Genomic DNA, 25,478 nt, shown 5'->3' on the forward strand with positions numbered 1-25,478 from the left:
CGTTAAACTACTTGGCATAAGCTGATTGGTTCATTTTGCATACACAGCCAATAAGCTTGCTGCTTTACATTTAAATGGCTGGATAGCATTCACTGGAGCATTTCGCAACATGCTTTTAGAGTTCCTCTGAAACCCTCCACCTCCCCAGCTCCACCTGAAGAGATCTGCTATGGATATATGCTATAGATCTGCTATTTGTGCAGCAGCAGTATGTCTTAAATGCACCATATAGCCATATGTGTTGGCAGTAGCTGTACTTGCTTTGCAGCTGCAGCAGCAGCAGCAGCAATAATCTCACCTGATCTCATGACGAAAACATACCTGTGGGAATTTTTTCACAAGATCCGAAAGACGTACCAGCATGTACGTGTCGTGACATATTTGGTGTGAAATGTCCACTGAGTGGCGCTAAAAGCGTGTGTTTTTTTTCTATGTTTTAGGTGATGTTGGTTTTGTATGCGTTACCGCAGTTTTGACTTGAAATGACCGTTGAATGGCGCTATAACTCTAATGGTCTGTGATGTTTTAAAATAACACACCATCTGCACTACCTACCCGATAGTATAAACAAAAGCGAACGTGACATTGAAACGCAATCCAAGCGCGCTGTTTTAGCTTATTTTTCAATCACTCATCTTTCAGCTCTTTCATTGTGAGTAATGTTTCTCATGTGATTCATATCCAGTCCAGTTCCGTGCCGGCTGAACTACCTAGCAAGCTTGTTATGCCTGAAAAGCGAAACATGGAGCTGCAATTATAATTGTGTATGAAAACGATTACAAGTGCTCTCTGTTTTACTGACTGTAGTGTCTCTTTCTAGATGTTATATGTTTACACCAGTAGGTGGCAACAGTAGCTGTGAGACATTATGGAGTATGTTTCTTTTTTTCAGCATGGCTGTGAAATGTCATTAATTTTAGAACACAGCTAGTATGTTTACTTAGTTTTTGAGCTATATTTCAGTTAATTAAATATTAATCCACAGCATAACTGTTTTGCGTGTCTGAGAAATACAGTGGTGCTTTATAATGAATGAAATGTAAAATGTATTTGTTAATGCAGCCGTCCTATTTTAACTTCCTTTGATTTGAGCATAGTTTTTTGTAATTGTTTGAAAATTATGCTTTATTTATCAAAACTCTGCACCTGTAAATCATACTTTGTGTGAAAAAGAATAGTTGTCTTAGTTTTACTGCCTCTAGTGTTTCATTTCAACTAGAAACCGCAGTGATTCCTACATATACGTATGTTTTTTCAGTTTTCGCAATGAGCCTATCTTGCACAGATATGAAAAGCGTCGGGAGCCATTGGTCCATTACAGGACAAAACAGTTGGTAACAGCACAAAAACACACTTTTATTGTCTATTACACAAATATTGTCTATTTTTCATTATTGTCAAGATCTCAGAAAAAAAAATTGAGCTATTTTTGTTGACATAAAACTAACAATATTGTATCTAGATGTAAATGACTCAATATTAACATATTGTTTACTGTCAGCAATAGCACACAATCATACTTGTTAATTTCTCAGAAACAGCCCAAACTGCCCTTACTAACTCTAATGTGTCATTTTTAAATGCGATTAAGCAGATCAAATCCCAATCAGAACAGAAAGTTTACATCTATCCATATTAATTTGCTTTTGTATACTTTTCTTAGTTAAAATGGCAATTTTTGCAGTTACATAAATATCTTTCAGTTCTGCTTAAATTAAAATATGCATCCTGCTTGTTACTGCAATTTAAATTAATTAAAAATTTAGGAGCTGAACTGGAAACTAAAATGACCATGAAAGCATGAATAAAAATATATTAGCTTTTAGATTTAGGTTTGATTGAAAGTTAGTTTTAATAGACATTAAGTGAATGAGTATGGTGCAGACATTGTGGAATGTCAGTGTCACATTTACCTTTCAGTGTGGGATCTTTAGGTATTATCTGCTCATCTGCCTTTAGGATCTCTGCAAACACAGATAGTTCAGAACTCCTTTGTTCCTCCAGTATAACGTTTTCTCTGTATGCACTTCCTGTTTGGGTGGAACTGAGTTGGTCAATGAAGCTCTGAGCTGTTTGTGCTTCTATCTTTGGTGTTGTTTTAGCCGAGACTCTTGGATTTTCTTTTTGATTTAGTTTTTGAGCCCTCTGTGGTTTGCCACCATGCAATTGGATGTTTGGTTTTCCTTTAAAGACGGATGCTTTATAGGAGCCACTTTTACTGGCGGGGGCTTGCTGTGGTGGCCTGTGCACCTGCGGTGAGGCAGGTGGTGGAAGTGGAGGACAGTCTTTGTCTGAGGGCCCCTCTGGGATGTCTGCTTTCTGTGTGGCCTTTTTAGGTAGAATTTCTTTTGGAAACTCCTCAGTATTTTTTCTGTCAGCCTCGATCTCTATGGTCATATCAGGTTCATGACCATGGCTGCATCTATCATCAGGAAAACATGGACATGTGGCATCAGCATGCCCCTGCAGAAGAGTCTGGGTCATGTTATGCTGAGTCATTAACATGACCTTGTCCAACTTTTGATGCCTCATGCTCCTGAAAAAGAAGAAGCATGCATTATTTCAAACTGCAAGTGCATTGTGAATGCAATTTATACTGTTGGGAAAATATTCACAGGGCAAAATAGGCAGTAGTGAAGATGAATGCTCTGAAAGCTCAAAAAGAACAGAATAGTTTTATGTAAAAAGGTAAACAAGCCCTCCATTAACCAAACATGAACTTTCAGAGAATTTTCTTTGCATGTTTCTGCTGTAAATGGGGCATATTTGGTCTCAGAGTATGAATATTTCATGATTTTCTTATTGCTACCGTGCTATGGGGCTCAAATGAACACCAGAAGGAGATCTTCCCATTGCTGTACGTGGTCTACCTAAAATAGATGGGGTAGGTGTTTCCACGGACCACCGGGGACAGATGGCAGATCCATTAACATGGGATGCCATGGCCAGATTTTGCATGCAGTAATTCACACAATAGGGAAGCAGTCTCCGACTTTCTTCGTTTGTACAACTTTTTCCATCTTCAGACCATTTTATTACTGATTTAAAGGGTTTCTACAAAGATGTTGCTGCTTTATTTAAAAGTAAAATCTGTGCAGCCTATATTGTTGAACAAATGCAATAAATATGTATCTATAAATATCTATATTGTGAAGGTACACTACCATTCAAAAGTTTTTGAACAGTAAGATTTTTAATGTCTTTTTAAAGAAGCCTCTTTTGTTAAACAAGTCTGCATTTATTTGATCCAAAGTACAGCAAAAACAGTATTTTTGCTGTACTTTGCTGTACAATGCTGTACAATTTTGAAATATTTTTACTATTTAAAATAACAGTTTTCTATTTATTTTATATGTGATTTCAAAGCTAGATTTTTGCATCATTACTCCAGTCATGATGCTTCAGAAATCATTCTAATATTCTGATTTGATATATTGAGATATATATATATATATATATATATATATATATATATATATATATATATATATATATATATATATATATATTATATTATTATTATTATTATTATTATTATTATTATTATTATTATTATGTTAAAAACAGCTGAGTAGATTTTTTTCAGGTTTCTGTGATGAATAGAAAATTCAGAAGATCAGCATATCTGAAATAGAAATCATTTGTAACATTATAAATGTCTTTATGGTCACTTTGATCAGTTTAAAGCATCTTTACTAGATAAAAGTAGGCCTATTAATTTCTATAATTTATTTCCCCAAAATAAATAAATAATAATAATTATACTGACTCCAAGCTTTTGAATGGTATAGTGTGTTACAAGACTGGAGTAATGATGCTGAAAATGTAGCTTTGATTACATGAAATAAAATTGCATTTTAAAATATATTCAAATAGAAAACAGTGTTTTAAATAGTAAAAAAAAAATATTTCAAATTTGCACTGTTTTGATGTAATTTGGATCAAATAAATGCAGGCTTTGTGAGCAGAAGAGATTTCTTTAAAAAAAAAAACATTAAAATATTTTCACTGGTAGTGTGTATAATCTATATATGTGTAAGAATCTATCTACATTCTTGTTTCCATTCAGTTCTTGTTTCTGTTATTCATTATTTAATATGTAAAATATAATAATATTATATTTCCGCACACACACACACTGCAAATTCTCTTGTAATGACAATTATTACACAGAAGAAAAAGAAAAGAAAAAGCTGCATCAGAACCACCTCATACAGTAGGTGCCATATTTTAGTGAAGATTTGATGTCACGGAATTACGGAAGTGTAAACTACACCTCAAAAAAGTAAAATCCCAAATATGCTGTCCTAACGTACTGTGTGGATAGACTGCCATCATGTCCTCTGAAAGTGTAGCTCTGGATACCATCGTCTTCATCCGCAAACACATGCGCGTTTTCTGGTAAATGAGGCCAAACTCCTTTGCTGGCCAGAACGTAGCGCTTTAATACTCTTCCGCAGGCTCTGTCCAGACTGTCCTCTGGTGTACAAGGATGAATCCACACTGACCTGGGAAATGGTCCTAACGCGTTCCAAAAACGCTGAGGTTTTGTTTTAGATGTCCTCTCACAGGGTCCTGTAGACATTTTAATTTTCTCTCCGGAGAAAAATTATAGTGGCTTGCGAGTGGCTTTCTTGGAATGTTTAGATTACATATTGTATTGAATTTCAAATATAAACAAAAACAATGCAAACAGCTTCAAATTATTTACGTCACCTGAATGGATGTAGGAGTCTTCGCGGGAGAAAAAATGGGGAAAGCTGCTGTAACGCAAATGCGTACAATAACTGAAATGGTAGCCTACATTGTTTGCGTCTGAATGTGGCCAAGAAAAACAACAAACAAAGCTAAATAAATGAATAAATTCAGGTAGGTAATAGAATCATTGTTGTTATAATTATCTAAAACGGAAATATACTCAAATTAAAACCATTTATAAACAAATAAACGTTAACTGAAATATATCTAATATACTACACTACCAAAGTTTTTTTTAAACAGTAATATTTTTAATGTTTTTTGAAGTCTCTTCTGCTCACCAAGCCTGCATTTATTTGATCCAAAGTACAGCATAAACAGTAGAATTTTGAAATATTTTTACTATTTAAAACAACTGTTTTCTTTTTGAATATATTTAAAAATGTACTTTATTTATGTGATTGCAAAGCTTTTTCAAATTTTTAGCATCATTACTCCACTCACATGATCCTTTAGAAATCATTCTAATATTCTGATATTAGAATGATATCTGATGGTCATGTGACACTGTAACACCGAAGACTGGAATAATGACGCTGGAAATGTAGTTTTGATCAAAGGAATAAATTACATTTTAAAATGTATTCAAACTGTTTTTGCTGTACTTTGGATCAAATAAATACAGGCTTGGTGAGCAGAAGAGACTTCTTTAAAAAAAAATACGGCTTTTTTAAAATGCAAAGTTAAAAATATATATTAATTAAATTTTAATTATAAAAAAATCTTACCGTTCAAAAACTTTTAACTGGTATTGTAACTTGATGTACTACATGTAATAAAATTATTTGAAAAAACTAAATGTATAAAAAATAATAATAATACGAAAGAGACAAAAACATGCAGCAAATTACCAAAAGTTTAGGTAATATAGGATTAAAGTAAAAAATGAAAAATATTTTAAAAATTAAATAAAATATGAATAAAATCAATAGCATCTCAATTGTATTAGATGCAACATTTTTAATTTTACTGAAAGCCTGCATAACTTCAGTTTTAATATTTTAGCGTTATGCAATAGGCATATTTCACCATTACGCCTAAGCACTATGCTTAAAATGCAAATCAGATGATTTCAACATGATCCTCACTTGTCGATTTATCTGTTGCTGTTTTATTTACAATAAAACGCAGTTTGTTTGTAAAACTATTTTACATTATGCTTGTTGCTCGGTAAATAGTGATTCTGTCACTGCGTATTGAGCAATAAGTTTGTCTTTCACTTTTATAGGCCTGTTATATAATATTATAACAAATATAGTATTAATATAATCCAATTAACTAAAAGAAAAGCTAATTAATTATAGTCTAGTATTATTATTACAGTCATAGACTTTAGTGTTTATGTTGTTTGCACGCCTTTCCAAGGTGAGAGAGTGATTGAGCGAGCGAGAGAGGGGGAGAGAGAGAGAGAGAGATATTGTGCGCTCGTACTGCAGTCGCGCTCTTCGTTTCATTTGCTTAAGTCTTGAAACAGTGAGACCAGTGGTGGAAATCCCTTAACGATTATTTTCACTCCTGGAAATGATTTAGACAGTGATGAAGGCTGCAAACTTCCACGAGTGGGCGGTGACAATGAGTGTATCCTAGCGCTCCTTTAACAGTGACTCATTGGGAGAAAGACAGAAACGTGGATTTTCAGCATTGTATTAATTGGAAATTAAATCATACGCGCGTGTGGGGGAGTGTGCGGGCGTTTGCCGCATCATCTGTTTCAATCGCTTTCCAGACTTAATCCGTCTGTAACGTTCTCGTCAGCTTGAAGACACAAGCTACAGTTCACATTATCAGCTCTTCAGGTTTTCGGAGAGAACGCGTCTATTAGAATCCGCTCACCCCGCGGCTCGCTTGAGATGGTTCAGTCCAGCTGCGAGGGTCCAGTCTCCATGCACTGGGATTTTTCTCAGCGCCGACACCAAGTGAATCTTCCTTTTAAAACCATCTGATAACCGTGCCTGCCAAAAAAAAAAAGAGCCCACCATGAGCGCCTCTTTGAATCCTGACAGAACGGGACTCGTGAGGACAGAGTGCAGATGTACATATAACGGGACGAGGAAACTGGATGGTATAAGGATTTTTGCGCTAATGAAGGTGGGAGTACAGGCGCATCACTGGAGCGGGGTGCTGTTCTTCTATATGGGGCTGCTGGCTGCATCGGTTAAGGGTGAGTTTCCCGTTATGCTGCATGTGGTCCTGTTGCCGTGCGCGCTACCTTCTCGGAGGCTACATATGCGACCCTTTTACCCCTGACATGTGGATGGACTGCTGTCATTGGCAATTCTGTGCCAACACCATGCCATTTAATGTTGGGTCATGCGTTTCATTGATACGGATCTACCAGGCATCAATGGATATAAGCAGGAGACTCGCTAGAGAAACATACCAGTCAATAACATGAAGAGGTGGTACATACAGTAGCCAAGTGTCATTGAATGCATATATAAAACAGCCTTGTGTACTTTTCATAGTGCATTTTGTGTTATTTCGTGCCAACCTTGGTCTGCCCCGTTAGACATAATATGCTCTGAATAACACCTCAGAGAAAGATTTTTGCTTTTCTGGTCAGTGCGCAAGAAGTGGTACTTTAGTTTTAAGGCAAAATGGGTTGATGGATAAACACCTAGACGAACCATTTCCGAAAATATATAAATGTATGAGTGTGTGTGGCGCAAGATTTCGTGAGTGTGGGAGCCAAGAGTGAATGAGTGAGTTTGGGAGGAAGGGGGGCGTATGTGGAGGCTGGAGAGAGGGGGGTTTCATGCCAACAAAACAGGTCTTTGACTCTGCGCTATTTTCAACATTTATTTCACCATAATAGGATACGCTTCCTCCGTCTAAAACACGTCCATTCCATCAGCCAAGTCATTATCTAGGGATCATTAGCCTATTTGTTGCGTTTCTTGAAATTGTGGCATTCCCAACGAACTACCCATCCATCATTTACCTTGAAGGGAAGTTGTAGTCAGAGCGCTAATTGGTTTTACCCAATATTTAGCTAAAATCAAGTAACATAATATACACTGAAACAATGCATAGCCTAGTTTTCTTTTAACACAGTTGCTGTCGTTCTAATCTCATTTAAGCGAAAAATAACAGGTTTGGAACAACATAAGGCTAAATTATGATATATCATTTGTATACATTATTTCTGATTGAACTATCCCTTTAATTCAGCACCGCTTCGCGCTACTAAGATTCAAGCCTTGTTTTTCTCAGAATTGTTACTTAGGATGTACATTTTACGCGTTTACACACAATCCGCTGTCGAATATGATATCAAGAGCAGAATGTTCTGCGTTTTTGACCGGGTCCGGAAAGCGCTCGGAAAGCCGTCAAGCAGTTTCCCTGTTTTTCCATTGAGCGGCACTAAAGCTTCAGAATAGCTGCGCGTACGCAGAGCCGGCAGTGGAGTCTCTCATGCTTCATTAATAAACCGAGTATATCTTGGAAGCCTTTTAGAGTTTTCGTGTTAGCGCATAAGCTATGGTGAAATAAAACGGGCTTTTTTTTCTAGATGGGAGGAAATGCAAATTTAATGCCTCTTCAGCTACTGGGGCATAGCTGAACTCATCATGAAGGCTGTATGGTCACTGCGTATTGACAAACTGCTGATTGAAAAGAGGGTATACATTAAACTGCATGAGATGTTCTTAAATGTAAATAAAAGTACAATGCAACCCGTTTTTGATCAACTTTTAGTTACCTTAACATATGTGACCCTGGACCACAAAACCAGTCTTAAGTTTATATGTAGCAATAGCCAAAAATACATTGTATGGGTTAAAATTATATTTTTTTCTTTTATGCCAAAAATCATTATGATATTAAGTAAAGATCTTATTCCATGAAGATATTTTGTAAAATTCCTTCCGTAAATATTTCAAAATGTAATTTTTGATTAGTAATATGCATTGCTAAGAACTTAATTTGAACAACTTTAAAGGTGATTTTCAAAAGATTTAGATTTTTTTGCCCCCTCAGATTCTCGCCTTTCAAATAGATTTATCTTCTATCCTAACAAACCATACATCAATCAAAAGCTCATTTATTCAGCGTTTTTAATACAGCTTGTCAAAAGTAAAATATTTGAATTAAAAATAAATAAATAAATTAAAGTAAACAGAAATCCCATTAATCTGTTTCTGTGTAATTTGAGTAAACACGATAGTCTTTGATATCTTTGATAGTCGGTGACACTTGACTTCATAAAATGGTCAAAGTCACGAAACCGATGCATTTCCATGATGCAACTTGGTGTAAGGCTCCATTGAACATAAGAATTTGTAAGCATGCAGAGAAATCCTTTCATCATGTTTGAGAGCGCTTGCCACATGTATTCAGTTTTAGTCGGTCCCTTTGGTTGTTTGAACATAGAAAATTTTGTAACTTTTGAGATTGTGTTTCTAAGCTCCCTTGAAACCCAAGCAAAGATTATGCACTCTTGTCTTGAAAGTGCTATGTTTTAGTCCAGTGCTATGTAAGAACAATACTTCTGTCAGCTGAGCAGTAACAGGTGTTTAAAGGAGACTTGAAGGAATCGCTCAGAGCAGCTTGTGGGTACTAGAGTTCAGTGACACTTCAGCACCACGGACAGCTCCCCCTCCAGCTCTGCTCGTTGCGTCTTTTCCACTGGTTGCCTTCACAAACGACTTAGCAAAGGCCTTTTAGACACATTTTGTGCTGAGAGAACAAAGCAACTCTAAATGTTTAGTCGGAATGTAACCATCAGCCTCTGATTTGACTCTTTTAGAGTTGCAATCCCCAGCTGCATTCCAATTAGGACCATGGACAGCTCCCACCAGAGCATTTAGCACAGCTGTACAGCACAGCACAAGCTGGTTCTCTCAAAAAGGGGACAACACTTATGTGTGATAGAAAGCTCCTTCACTAATATTCTGTCACTTTCATACTTGCTAACCTTTGTTTCTCTCACGTCGTTGCCTATTCATCTCTTCCTTCCTCTCCTGCTTCTTTTTATAGAACACATAATAACCTGTTCCAAGAACATTAACACCTGCCAATCTGTTTGCTTAGACTTTAAAAGTAAAGACTACTAAACAGGTCTGTTGTTTGCACGCAGCTCCCAAAGGGCCGAAGGATGCCTTTGGCAAGGAGGGAGATGATGTGTTTACATAGGTACCTGTACATCAATAGTAGACCAAAGAAATCTCCCTTCTTTGAATGCACTGTGGTTAACATCAGATACTTATTTAGCACATTGAATTAAGTGGCTAAGATGAGTGTGGGACTTCATGGTCATCATAATAAAGGGATATTTCTGTATTAATAAAAAGGTTTACTTGCCCTTGCCCTGTATGACTTGCTTTGTTTTGCAGAACACAAAATGTGTTTTGGTCAATACATTGGAAGTCAATGGGGTCCAAAACAACACTGGACTTTGACTTTCATTGTACAAAAGAAAAACTTTCCAGGTGCAAAATACTGGAAAAGTTTTACGGATCAAAGAAAGTTGTACAAGTTTGGAAAGATATGAGGGGTGAATAAATGATGGCAGAATTTTGTGGCTCAATATGTAACACAAAAGTGTGAAAAAATATGACATATGTGACCATGAACCACAAAACAAGTCGTAAGGGTAAATTTTTTAAAATAAGCTTTCAACTGATGCATGGTTTGTTAGGATAGGACCATATTTGGCAGAGATACAACTATTTGAAAATCTAGAACCTGAGGGTGTAAAAAATCAAAATACTGAGAAAATCACCTATAAAGTTATCCAAGTGACGTTCTTAGCAATGCATATTACTATTAAAAAATTAAGTTTTGATATATTTACGGTAGGAAATTTATAAAATGCCTTAATGAGACATGATCTTTACCTAATATCTTGGCAAATGGCTATTGCTACAAATATACACATGCTACTTAAGACTTTTGTGGTCCAGGGTTGCATATTCTATTCAAGAAGTATGAAATGTGAAACTTTCTTTATGTAAAACAGCAAAAATGGTTGACTTCATTCTCTTTGTAGTTATTTTTTGCGTTTTCATCTGTCTAGTTTGAGTATAATGGTGTGAATGTGAAACACACACATATGCTGTCAGATACATTTACATAGATATAGAAATGCAAATATGACAATTATTATGGCTCAAGAGGTTTTCAGCTTGGATCTGTGAAAAGCATGTAGGCTTCCATTATGGTACACAGCTAAGACCCGGGTTAAAAGACAAACCAAGGCAAATATGATGCTGACATTTGCACTGAGAGCTGAAACTGGCATCACCGTGGAGCATGGAGTGAATTTTGTATGTCGATTTATAATCTTTAGATGTCAGATTTTTTTTTTTTTTTTTTTTTTATTAGAGTATATTTTGAAATACATTGGGTTTTTGGACAAAGAGTGATTCAAGGTCAAACATGAGTTGGAGCGTATTGAGACAAATGGGCCTATTATTGTAAAGTTTTTGTTGGATTTTCTATTTGATGGTGGCTGAAAGATAAAGCAGAAAAATAATGTACTCTACAGTTCAAAAGTTTGGGGTCAAAAGTTTTTTATTAATAAAAACATTTATATAATGCTACAAAATAATTCTATTTCAAATAACTGCTGTTCTTTTGACCTTTCTATTTATCCTTTGGTTTTCAAAACTAAAAAAATAAAAATGTAAGCTGCACAACTGTTTTTAATATTGATAATGATAAGAAAAATGTCTTTTGAGCATCAAATCAGCATATTACACTGATTTCTGAAGGATCATGTGACACCGAAGACTTCATCACAAGTATAAATCACATTTTAAAATATATTGAAAAAAGAAAACAGCTATTTTTAATAGTAATATTGTAATACTTGAATTGTACACTATCAGTCAAAAGTTTTTGAACACTAAGATTTTTAATGTTTTTAAAGAATGCTGTTTTGTGCACCAAGCCTGCATTTATTTTACCAGCAAAAATACAGCAAAAGCCATAATATTGTGAAATATTTTTACTATTTATTCTATTTGAATATATTTTTAAAAAAAATGTATTCCTGTGATCAAAGCTAAATTTTTAGCATCATTACTCCAGTCTTCAGTGTCACGATCAATCTAATTTGCTGATTTGCTGTTCAAGAAACATATTTTATTATTATTATCAATGTTTAAAATAGTTGAGTACATTTTTTCAAGATTCTTTGATGAATAGAAAGATCCAAAGATCAGCATTTATCGAAATACAACGCTTTTGTAACATTATACACAATACCATTTAAAAGCTTGAAATCAGTATTATTTTGCTTTAAATTGACCAAAAGTTATGATAAAGACATGTATAATGTTACAGATGAACACTGTTCTTCTGAATTTCCATTCATTAGAAAATCCTTAGAAAAGATATACTTCATCATTTATCAACAATAATAAATCAGAATATTAGAATGATTTCTGAAGGATCATGTGACTGGAGTAACGATGCTAAAAAATCATAAATTATATTTAATAAATTATATTTTAAAATATATTCAAATAGAAAACAGATTAATTTAAACAGTAAACATATTTCAAAGTTTTACTGTTTTATGCTGCACTTTGGATCAAATAAATGCAGACTTGGTGAGCAGAAGAGACTTATTTAAAACCATTAAAAATCTTATTATTCAGAAACGTTTGACTGGTAGTGTATATTTCACAATATTGCCATTTTTATTGTATTTTTGATTAAATCAATGCAGCCCTGGAGAGCATAAGATACTTTAAAGACCATTAAAAAAATTACCGACCTTTTGAATGGTAGTGTATGTGGAAAAATATAGCCCTAAATATTGGTAATAATACAGCATTCTGCCTAGAATCTCTCTGAAACGCTCCAACTTTGTAACATTTAAGGTTCTTTAAGTGATAGCACAGCAGTCCATTTGCTTTTTCACTGAGCGAATATAAACGTGTAGGTCTCTTCCTGTCGTCCAGTGGCCGCTATCTTTTGTAGATTGACAATGGAGATTTCTTTCGCCTTGCTGCCTGTCACTTCCAGGTCCTCTTCAGAACTTTGATGTAGTGTTTTCTTATCTTTTATCTGGTGTGATTAGATTACACAGTTAATCCTTTTACAGTTACATGTAAGTCTCCTCCACCCGAAACTGCTTTGTTTCTCCTTCTCCTTCTCCTTCTCTCCATTACACTGGCTTTTATGCTTTTGTGCCCTTTCATCCTCCGTTCCTCTTTGGCACGATGTATCACAGTCAAAGGACTTCAATTTTATTTTATTTGGCAGAGCTCCACCGAAGGGTGCCTTTAGTTACTGCAGACTAACTCCAACTTTTCTCCTCATATAGAATGTAATATTCACCCCGTCTTTTAACGCACGCAATCAAGCGGCGAGTTAAATGGGATGATGCCAAAAGATAAGGAGGGACACGGACAGATAAAGAGCGGGGATTTAGTGCAGGACAGAAAACAAGAGTGAGGTATGGGCACGGATGTTTAGAGACACACAGACCTGAGTGAGGCGGACAGCCGTCAGGTCGCAGTGTGCCGGCTGCTGCAGCCTGTTATCCGCTCTAATCCGTGTTAGTACGGCGCCGCTGTCACTGCAAACACACCTGTCAGCCGACGCTTGTTCCATGTCTGGGAGGAAAACTCTGGGATATGCTGGAATAGGAATTTGGACGGTTATATTTGGATTCCAATGTACACTACCAGACAAAAGTTTTTGGACAGTAAGATTTTTAATGTTTTCTGCTCACCAAGTCTGCATTTATTTGATCCAAAATACAGCAAAAGCAGTAATATTGTGAAGTATTTTTACTATTTAAAAAAAAAAAAAAAAAAAACCTGCTTTCTATTTGAGTGTATTTTAAAATTTAATTTATTCCTGTGATCAAAGCTACATTTTCAGCATCATTACTCCGGTCTTCAATGTCACGTCCTTCAGAAATCATTGTAATATGCTGATTTCCTGTTCAAGAGCCATTTTTTATTTCTTTTGTTATGAATATTTAAAACAGCTGAGTACATTTTTTCAGGATTCTTTGATGAATAGAAAGATCCAAAGCATTTTTCGGACATAAAATGCTTTTGTAACATTATGCACTATATCAGTATAATTGTTTTAACAAAGATGCTTTAAAACTGATTAAAAGTGATGATAAAGACATTTATAATGTTACAAAAGATTTCTATTTCAGATAAATGCTGGTTTTCTACTTTCTGTTCATCAAGGAAAAAAATTATACTCAGCTGTTTTCAACATAATATTAAAGGGGTCATCGGATGCTTATTTTCCACAAGTTCACATGATTCTTTAGGGTCTTAATGAAAAGTCTCTAATATGCTTTGGTTAAAAATTCTCAATAGTAGTTAAAAAAAAAACCTTTTACCTTGTCAAAATGAGCTCTGCAAAATATCAGCTCATTTTATCGCATGGGCCCTTTAAATGCAAATGAGCTCTGCTCGCCCCGCCCCTCTCTGCTGAGGGATTACCAGCTGTAATGTTTACTTTAGCCGTGTTTAGCTGCATTTAGCCAGGTTTATCGGCAAAACTCGCCAACAAGCACATTATTAAGAAAGGCCATTTGCAAAGATGCATAAAAAACTCTTATACTCACTTCTGCTGTGGGTGAAGCTGCATCAAGAATGATTCACACGAACATAGTGGCATATGTAGATTGGGATTGGCGCTTTCCTTTTAAAAACGAAAGTAACGTTGTCCTCTGCCTCTTAAGTGGCTCAGATGTCGGGAGTAAATGACTACTGCTATGTTCATTATTACATCCAACAATAGAACACCTCAATCACTCAATTAGAGTCTTCCTCTGCACCTGAGTCACACAATGGCAATCGTATTTGGTATTTGGACTGTTTCAGCTCAGTGAGGGTGGGTCTAAGGTAAGACGCGCATGTCGATCTACTATCGTGGGAGTGCCCTCTGTCGGTGTGACATCACAATGACAAGAAGCTGAGAATGGCCTGATTTTAAAAAGGGGATATTACTTTTAAAGATTAAAAAAATACCATTGGGTGGATTTTTATCATTGAAGGGTGGTTGTGTACACAAGCTGCCAACACACATTAATCCGATGACCCCTTTAATAATAATAATTAGTTTGAGCAGCAAATCAGAATATTAAAATGATTTCTGAAGGATCATGTGACTGCACTATAAAAAAACACACAATTGAGTCAACTTAAAATAATTTGTTACACTGCTGCCTTAAAATTTTAAATTCAGTCAACTCAACAAAATGTTAAGTTGTACTAAGTGACAGCTTAGATATTTGAGTTGACTTAAAAAAAAATGTAGTTTGTTAAACTTAAAAGCTGGGTAAGTTACCCAGCTGCCTTAAATATTTGAGTTGATTCAAGTTGTTGCTTAGTACAACTTAACATGATTAAAGTTGACTAAACTTTTTTGAGTTGACAGAACTCAACATTTTAAGGAAGCCAGGTAACAAATGACTCAACAAATTGTTTTTTACAGTGTGGAGTAATCATGCTAAAAATTCAGCTTTGAAATCACAGGAATAAACTACATTTAAAAAAATGTTCTAATAGAAAACAGTTATTGTAAATAGTAAAAATATTTAAAAATTGTACTGTTTTTGCTGTATTTTAGATCAAATAAATGCAGGCTTGATGAGCAGACGAGATTCTTTAAAAAACATTTTAAAAAATCTTACTGTCCAAAAACTTTTGACTTTTTTATTTATTATTATAAATAATAGACGTTTTGACTATTCAAAATAGAAGTTTTGTTTATGTCAACAATTTAGTGTAGTGGGGCAGAAAGACAAAACAAAAACATACTTCTTAAAGAGACAGTTCACTCTAAAATAAAATTCTGTTGTCATTTACTCACACTCTGCTCCAAATCTGTATGAATTAATTTGTTCTGTTGAACACTAAAAGATGTTTTGAAGAATATTGTTGACCAAACAGCTGACGGTAACCAGTGAATTCTATAATATCATTTTTCATACTATAAAGTCAATGGCCGCCGTCGACTCTTTGGTCACCAACATTCTACAAAATATCTTCTTTTGTGTTCAACAGAAGAAAGAGACTTCTTGGTTGGTTGCAAACATTCTTCAAAATATATTTTGAAGTCTTTTATTTATGTTTGTGTGTGTGTGTGCCTGATATTTCCTACATTGTGAGGACCAAATGTCCCTACAAGTAAAGCAAAACCCGTAAATGTTGACCTTGTGGGGACATTTTTTTGGTCTTCATGAGGAAACATGCGTATAAATGATACAGAATGAACCTTTTTCAAAATCTAAATATCAGAATGTTGTGTGAGGGGTAGGTTTAGGGTAAGGGGATAGAAAATATAGTTTGTACAGTAAAAAAATCATTATGTCTACAGAATGTCCCCACAATAAATGCAAATCAGTGTGAGTGTGTGTGTACCACAGAAGAAAGAAAGTCATATAAATTTGCAACAACATAAGTATGATAACAGAATCTTCATTTATATGTGAACTATCCCTTTAAAGAGGAGATACAGAAAGTGATGTTGCACTGACTTTGAAGTGCGTATTCACTCAGTTAAGGCAATTTAAGTTCAAGGGACAATTGGAACAAATCATTAAACTATAAGCACGAGTCATTACTCTCTACCGTACGAGACAATCGATAGCATTCTGTAGATGATCATTTTAATTCTCTAGTACCTCAATTATTCTATTACCAAAACAGCATTGATCCAGTGACACATGGATGGCAAACAAAGCTGGATGTTGAGCAGTGTTGCGCTGTGGAGATGCACTGTAAGAAAGAATAAAAATGAATCAAATGAAGTAGACTGATCAATAGTTCTGAATCACTCTTTGTGCAATTCTCTATCTGAGTGTAGATAATAAAAATACAACAACAAACTAAATATTATGTATACACTTTACCCTCCATCAATCCTGTTGCTATTTTTTTTGGCCCCTTCTGGAGTTGCAAGCCCCCTAGAATTATCTTAACCTATTAGTCCATTAATTACAGCCTTGAAGAGAGGACGGATTTATCAGAATGGCGATCAGTGAGAGAGTTCTTCATTAAAAGTCTATCCTCTTTCTCACTCATGTCTTAGCCGTTGGCATGGGGACACCTTCATACTGCCTCGGCACAATAAACAAACAGGGCCACATTCATACCCTGTTCACCCCCTCGTTCAGCCCAGCATAAAAGGAACTGTAGGTTTATTTAAAGAGAAATCTAAACAAACTTGTTTGCAGACACAACTTCAATCAAGGAGAGAAGAAATGCAGTGCTTAGCTATGCAGTTTTAACCTCTTAAAAAGAAACAGCATGAGTAATTCGGTAATTCCTCAATGGTTTGGCCCTCAATCGTTGCCTGTGCGCTAGAAGGAGGAGGCAGAGAGATTAACAGCACAAAGCTACGATGGCTAGAGCCGACCGAAGCCAGTTTCATTGAAGACCCATGTTAGATCTGAACACTGGGCCATTGTGGCTCCGTAATGGGGCTGAAAGTGCACTAAATTCTGCCTGAAATGCACTCCTTGTGTGCACTCTCTGCTCAGTCAGGAACATCTCTTTGAAACGCTGAGCTATTCAGGCCACCCGGTCCATTTTAAACCGTTCTTTGCTTGTGGCAAAGAAACAAAACACTAACCTGTAATATTCATAATGTAATGAAAATCTAAGTCAGTTCAACATGCAGGTCGACATCATTTTCTGCTCCAGGCTGAATTAAAACATTCACCTCATGCAAACACAACAGCATATCTTAGTAGGCACTGTGGATGCATATTTAATGTGAACCTAATACAGAGGTGTTTCAGCTGATGCCCATGATAATAAAAGACTTTAATAGAAGTGACTACTTGCAATTAGGCATGTTTTTTTTTTGTTTTGTAGCTGTGATGAACTTTTCAACAGTCTTTTCACACTGCGTTTGACCCTGGATCTTTCTGGTTTAATACAAGTTACGCTTTTGACTGTATCAAATGCATTAAAACCATCTCTTTCTTACCTTTTTTATAATCTGAAGAACCTTCTTTCGCCACAAATGTGACCCTGGACCACAAAACCAGTCTTAAGTCGCTGGGGTATATTTGTAGCAATAGCCAAAAATACATTGTATGGGTCAAAATTATTGATTTTTCTTTTATGTCAAAAATCATTAGGAAATTAAGTAAAGATCATGTTACATTAAGATTTTTTGTAAAATTCCTACTGTAAACCTATCAAAATTAAATTTTTGAATAGTAATATGCATTGTTAAGAACTTAATTTGGACAACTTTAAAGGTGATTTTCTCTGTATTTTAATTTTTTGCACCCTTATATTCCTGATTTTCAAATAGATGTATCTCGGCCAAATATTGTCCTATCCTAACAAGCCATACATCAATAGAAAGCTTATTCATTGAGCTTTTATAATGCTGCATACATCTCAGTTTTGTAAAATTTAACCTTATGACTGGTTTTGTGGTCCAGGGTCACAAATAAGCTTTTGTTAAACAGAAAGGTTCTTCAGATGTTAAAGACAAAAAATTATCTTCTATGGTTTCGGGTCAGAAAGCTCTTGAATTTCATAAAAAAAATATTTTAATTTGTGCTCTGAAGATGAACAAAGGTCTTATGGGTTTGGATTAGTGTTGTCACGATACCAAAATTACCAAAACTATCTCGATACTACTGAACCGATACTACAACAAAAACATAGAATGACAGGTAAAGTAAATGAATAATAGATGATCCAAATGGAGGTTATAGTTATTTTATCTATATAAAATAAGCTTTTCATCCTCCTTTAAAAAAAAAATAATAATATAAAAATCACATACCAGTGCCACCACACAGGACCATGGCAACTACTGAGCCTATAGGTATGCAGAGATCTTTGCAACTTTGGTAAGTTAGCTAAAAGGATAAAGCCCAATCTTGTTTCATGAAATAGTAATTTTATTTCACAATAAAACTTCATATCATGATGCAGTAAATTTTGTTATTTTATCTTTGTTATTAATAATAAGAACATAGATGCAAGTAACAAACTAAAAGACAAATACAATAAAACAAAGATACAAATGAAATAAATAGGGCCCTATAAAATCTGCTTTGTTCCCAAATTCCGTTTAGTTTTTCCAAATTCATCTACATTTTTCAGGATGAAAAAAACTCTATTTTAGACTCTATTTTAATTGTTACATTAAAAATATTAATCAAAAAGCATGTCTAATTAATTTAAATCATGATTTAAACCTTTTGTGCAGATTCATTTAATTTATTTCATTTAAATAGGCAAAATCTGTGATATTCCGTGTTATACAGTAAATTCTGTTTTTATGACTGGATCTCGCGATTCCGTCCACATTTGCCGCTTCGTTTTAATCATAGGACCCTAAACAGTATTAATAGGGCTCTTATCAAAATGCTTTCTTAAAGTACTGGTACTAGTGAAATTTGGAATTGTACCGGTTTTTAAAAGCGACACCTTCCTAGTACCAGTATATCGTCCAACACTAGTTTGGAACGACATGAGGGTGAGTAATTAATGACAGAATTTTCATTTTTGGGTAAACTATCCATTTAAAGTTATGTTTAACCGTTTAAGTTATGTTTTGCAGTGGCAAAGGTGCCACAAGGCACCTTAGGCTAGAATGTAATTTTGACATGTTCAGCAACAGACAGCCAATCATAATCAGCAAAAGAGTTTACTTCATTAAATATTCATGAAATTTCCACATATTGTGTTGATAGCAAATACGTGTTGCTTACAATGTCAAGGTCATGAGGTTGATTCCTGCAAAATGCATTAACCGATAAAACATATCATGTGACGGAAGTTGTTTCTGTAGTTCAGTTTATATGGAAACGTTTCCTCGGATCAACAAGGCAAGCTGTGTTCTTGTACTTAAACGTTATTATCCTGATAAATGTGCAAATATGAATGTTAAAACATCATGAGCCAATTCAGTCAAATCTACACCTGGTAGTGTCGTGCTGACTCCAGCTGTTGCGATTGTCTGTTGACCCAGTGAAAACAACAAATATGTCGCCTCGTTAAAGTAGAGCCAATTTTCTCCTCTTTCCGCAGCATTTGCCTTTCTATTAATGGTCTCTGCAATCACATTGCGCAAACATTAGCGTAATGTATGGTTTTACCCCGGGAAAGCTGAGGTTGCCGATTTCCATTGTAATGGCGGCCATTCTTCGGTTAATGCAGATATGATGGAGCCTGCAGCCGATGCTTTGACACATTAGACGGCAGCTGGTTGTACATAGAGAGATTTGTGGGACTAAGAAGGTTGTTTTTCCTCTTGTGCTGGCATATTTGAAATCCCCATTCACATCTGCCTTGTTGGTATGGTGTAACTGAACTCAGGCCCTAATGGCATTTTCCACTGGTCCTTGAAAAAAGGAAATATGATCGATTTGAAGTGCTTATGAAAACTGGTGAGTCAGACCCATTTGTCTCTTAGGTGCCCAATTTACAGCAGAGCTATGGCAGCAAAGCTAAAGGGAATGCATTTCCAGAGATTGTAAAGATTATCTGCTATGACTGGCGAAGCATTAGCCTCAGCTTTAACTCTGTCAGAAGTAGGAGGTTTCACCTGGAAGTGTTTGCTACATGTCTCTTCTCACTTTCGGATATATAAATTAGACAGGCGCAGGAAAACAGGTGAACACAATTCACAATCCGCAGCACGTTTCAAAGCACATGCAAGTGGTAATCATGCCGTAAGCAGGACATATGCTATCCACTTCAGGACTTTGCATGTTGCAATATCTTGACTCTTCCTTACACCAGCAAATCCAACTTTAATTCTTTAGTGGTGTTGTTTTTAGGTATTGTTTTGACATGGCATATAACTTCTATTCCAACTCAAAGAACATTTTAAAGGGGAAACTGGATCAAAAAATTCACTTTTACACAGTGTTTGAACACAACCAATGTGAACAGCCACCCTACATTGATGATGACGACCCCCCAAAAATCTCACTAATCGAGCCGTTTTTGATCGAGCCGCCCACAACTGCTAATGGACTGTCCCATATTAGCATATATCCACCCTTAGCTAGTTGTACGCTGTCCGCCATTTTCTCTGTACTCGAGTAGCTGTAGCGACAATGTCTTGTAAGCAATGCAGGTATTTTGTAGTTGGATGTAAAAGTGAACATAAGAGTCTTCATTTTCTTCTGAAATCAGAGCCACTGAGGATACAGTGGATAAGTTTTGTTTTTGATGGCAGCGTGCCATCAAATACATAAAAAATGGAAGAGAAGGTTGGGGTGAACAGTAGATCATTATCATTTAAAGAAACAGAAATGGGTCGCTGTGAACTGACCTGTTTTTGACAAGGGAAAAGGGTGTTGTTTTACACAAGCTTTGAGGTACACTCTTAAAAAAAATAAAAGGTGCTATAAAAGGTTCTTCACAGCGATGCCATAGAAGAACCATTTTTGGTTGAACAGAGAGCCATTCAGTCAAAGGTTGATTAAAAAATCATCTCTTTCTTACCTTTTTATAATCTGAAAATCCTTCTTTCGGCACAAATATCCTTTTGTGAAACAGAAAGGTTCTTCAGATGTTAAAGGTTCTTTATGGAACCATTTAAACAAAATGGCTTCTTTCATTTCATGAAGACCTTAAAGAATCATATCAACTTGTGGAAAATGGGTATACAATGTCCCCTTTAAAGAAAAAGTATACATGAAAAATGTAAGCTAAAATGTTTACAAACACTTCTTGGTAACAATCCAATGGCATTTAATACATAGAAAAGTATAAAAATAATGAGGATAATATATCTATCCATATCCATCCTTCATAGATCTGCTAAAGATCTAATTCTCCAATCCAGTTCACATCAGGCCGGTCTGCTGGAAGCTGGAGATAATGAAGTAGATGCACTGAGTACGGGAACGTAGAAAAAAAGCTGGGAAAAGATAAATGGCAAACATGGCAGACAACATGTTATCTGCTTTAGTGCAGATAACAGGCATAGAAATGTAATTTCTGATTATGAATCGTAAGCTATTGCCAAACAATGTCATGCAAAACATACACTAATTCCAGGGTATGTTCTAAAGCTGTGCTTTGGCAATGAATTCTGATGTCACGTTTTCAAACACATATCAAAAGCATTATGGAATAATCTTTGTCAACGAAACCAGATTTTTCTGCCAGTGACACAGACTGCTGTTATCTTACTATGAATGCCATGAGATCTGTTCCAAAACCTGCTGTCTACAAGTGGTGCCATAAATAGTACATGTGACCCTGGACCACAAAACCAGTCTTAAGTAGCATATTTGTAGCAATAGGCAAAAATACATTGTATGGGTCAAAATGATAAATTTTTCTTGTATGCCAAAAAACACGTTCCATGAAGATATTTCATAAATTTCCTACCGTAAATATATCAAAACTCAATTTTGATGAGTAATATGCATAGCTAAGAACTTTAAAGAGCTTTAAAGGTGATTTTCTCAATATTTTAATTTTTTACAGATTTCAGATTTTCAAACAGTTGTATCTCTGTCAAATATGGTCCTATCCTAACAAACCATACATCAATGGAAAGCTTATTTATTCAGCTAAATTACTCTTTCATTATTTGCTTATTTAAAAATAATTTTATTATATATCATTTTAATTGAAATAGAATGATATATAATAGGATTTTAAAAATGTAATGTTTTTATCTACATTTCGCTCCACTATGTTAGATGGAATTGGATAGATGCATTTTTGAACAATATTTTGTTTTTCGAACAGCCATAAAATGCTTTTCTGGAGGCCACTCACCAGGTTTTGAAACATAGTGATGGTGTGTTGCCTTCTAGTTAAAGAGATGGACCAAGTACAGTACAGTCCAGCTGCTCATACAAAATCCCCCCTCCTCTTGCTTTCGCCCACCCCTTTCCCTCCTAAGATCTCTGATTGCGGGCACTCTGAAGGATTGCTGTCCTGCCGTAGTACGGCACGGCAGCGATCGATTTATCAAAGTGTCATGCCGAGGCGCTGCAGCCCCGTAGCAGCAAAACAACAGCGGAGGCAAAACAAACATTGGTTGACTCTGGAGGTGGTCTCTGCAGTCGTGCTAAACAAGGTCAAAGCTCTCTCTCCTTTTTCACTTCGCTTCACCAATATTCTGGGAAAACACTAAACAGATGCAAAAAGCCCTAGAATAAGACCAAAGCCTCTGAGCCAGTCAGAATGTTCAGAGAAATAACCACAAATGCACATGATGTTGTGACTGCGTGAGACTCTATTGTAAAAAAATCAATAATGTGTTATGGATGAAATACTACTGTATGGAGCTTTTTTGAGCAGTAGAGATTTATGCAGCACTGTATTAACGCAGGTCAACTCGATTCACTTGTTACTTTCATACTGCATTTGTAAATCTATGCTCAAGGAAAAGAAATTACCTACTGCTCTGAGTGGGGGTTACCCTTCATTAAGAGGTTACATAATACATTTCCTTTTTCCTTTCAGCTTGATGGACACTTGAACTTTATTCGAATCGCTTATAACGTGAGGAACCTGGAGATGGATTAATGAAGAGCTTTTTAAGAGAAATGATAAATGTGACCCTGGACGACAAAACTAGTTTAAATAGCATGGGTGTATTTGAAACAATAGCCAAAAATACATTTGTATGGGTCAAAATTAACGATTTTTCTTTTATGCCCAATCATTAGGATATTAAGTAATATGCTTCATTTTGATTAGTAATATGCATTGCTAAGAACTTTATTTGGACAACTTTAAAGGCAATTTTCTCAGTATTTTGATTTTTTACATCTAGATTCTAGATTTTCAAATAGTTGTATCACCCCAAATATTATCCTAACAAACCATACATCAATAGAAAGCTTGTTTTTTATATTTTAGAAGATTCAAAAATATACCCTTATGACTGATTTTGTGGTCCAGGGTCACAAATTTCATGTAGTTTGTAAGAATGTTCCTTAAATTCTAAATCTTTTTATCTAAAAATGATCAAATATTTCTTTATAAACAAGATTTACATTTTTAAAGAATGTATATTTTCAACACTCTCTGATAGTATAATAGCCATATCTTGTCTAATACAAAGTGTAATTATCGATCTAATAACCTTTTAAGTAGCAAGTAAGTGATAGAAGTTACTGATAATTATTTGGCTAACCGAACTGGTGCAAATAAAATAAAGTAAAATAAAATAAGAAATAAAATAAAATAAAATAAAAAAGTCAGCAGGCAAAGTGATTTAAAACAAATGGTTATCCTAACTTAGGTAGAATTTGAAATCTGTTTTTAAGAGCAATCTTCAAAATTTTAAGTTGAAGAAGATAAGAACATATATAGATAAATTAGCAAGTGAACATGAACTATGATACTTCCACCCTTCGTTAGATCAATAGCCAATGCCTTTGTTCTGGACTTGAGACACTGTGTGTTATGAATACAAAACACAAGCAGAATGCTTACAATTCTACCCCATCCTTTGTCCAAGACTCTTCTCTTTCTTATAGTTTTGGCTTCCAGGCAGGCCATTATTTGCATCTGTGAGCAGAAGAGTCACATTATGTGTTTATAATGTATGTTTATGTACCTTAAAAAGTGTTTTTACATTAGATTATCATATCCAGAATTCATAGACAAGCACATTTTAGGCTAACTAAAACTTTTTTACAGTAGGCTACATGATGGCCTTTCGTTCACTTTGAATAATCATTCAAATAATTAGATTATAAGGATGCACGAAAACTTGCATTCAAAGTTGTGTCAGTAGATGGCGACGACCGTCTTTATGAGGGAGTCACTAAATCAACCGATTCTTTATGAACCACTGATTCATTCTGAAATGAATCATGTGTCTTTGCGAGTGAACAAGTGAAGCTTTCACTCAATCGATTACTTGAATGCTTCCATGAATGAGTTGAAACATTAATTCATTGAAGAGACTGTTCAAAACCGTTGATGCAGTTCGGTACAAATCGAGTGAGTCATTAAATCAGTCATTCAAACGTTTGATTCAAAGCTCAACTGTTTGGTTCATTCACAAACGAAACACCTGCCATGTGTGTTTGTTGGAGATGCAGGGCTTTGTGGTGAGTTTGTTTAGAAGTATTTCAGTTCATTTTAGCAAAACACATACGAAGTATCTTGTAATATTGTGTCTGAAATGTAAGTTACTTAAAATATAATTGTAGCTTATTGAATTGTTGTTAGCAATCGTGCTTCAGATTTTACTTGAGTTAGCCCACGCTAAAAATGTTGTATGTTAACGTTAATTGTTTATGTTTACTCCCGTTGTTAAAACAATTAGCCTCTACTCTGTGTTTCTAAGTCTATATTGTGTTTGTGACCCGTTTAACATGAAACTAGGGATGTAACGGTATCAAAACTTCACGGTACGGTAATACCTCGGTATGAATGGCACGGTACGGTATTTATTGAATCAATTACAGGAAAAACAAAACTAATGAAGAGACTCGAAAAAAGGGCCAGAAGTGTTTATTAAACAGTTTACATGAACACTGAACATATCAATGGCATACAAATTAGCCATCTATCTGTAAACTTTGAAACAGAAACTTAAATTTTTCAATTTTAGTAACAAAAACTTATCAAAGCATGTAAAAAAGTCAAATCAGTTTAGCTGAATGAGTTGTCTGAATCTAGTTGTCTGCTTTAAATAAGATTTTTTTTCTTACCCCATTGGCAGATTATTTAGCTTGTTTTAAACAAAAACTCACTTAATTTTGACTTGTTTTGACTAAAAACAAGACAAATATTTTTACTTGTCTAGAAAATTATTCTTGATTTAAG

General features: G+C 35.1%; 1 protein-coding gene across 1 annotated transcript in view; it reads left to right on the forward strand.

Moving 5' to 3' along the window:
- Window positions 1-6,735: 6,735 nt before the first annotated feature.
- The window catches only part of csmd2 (CUB and Sushi multiple domains 2), a 425,673-nt gene continuing 406,930 nt past the window's right edge, over window positions 6,736-25,478 (forward strand). The window contains exon 1 of the mRNA XM_073822409.1: window positions 6,736-6,919. Coding sequence (XP_073678510.1) covers window positions 6,736-6,919 — 184 coding nt within the window. The remainder of the gene's footprint in view (window positions 6,920-25,478) is intronic.

The sequence above is a fragment of the Garra rufa genome, chromosome 17 (genome assembly GCF_049309525.1).
Source record: "Garra rufa chromosome 17, GarRuf1.0, whole genome shotgun sequence".
In the NCBI taxonomy this organism is placed as follows: domain Eukaryota; kingdom Metazoa; phylum Chordata; class Actinopteri; order Cypriniformes; family Cyprinidae; genus Garra; species Garra rufa.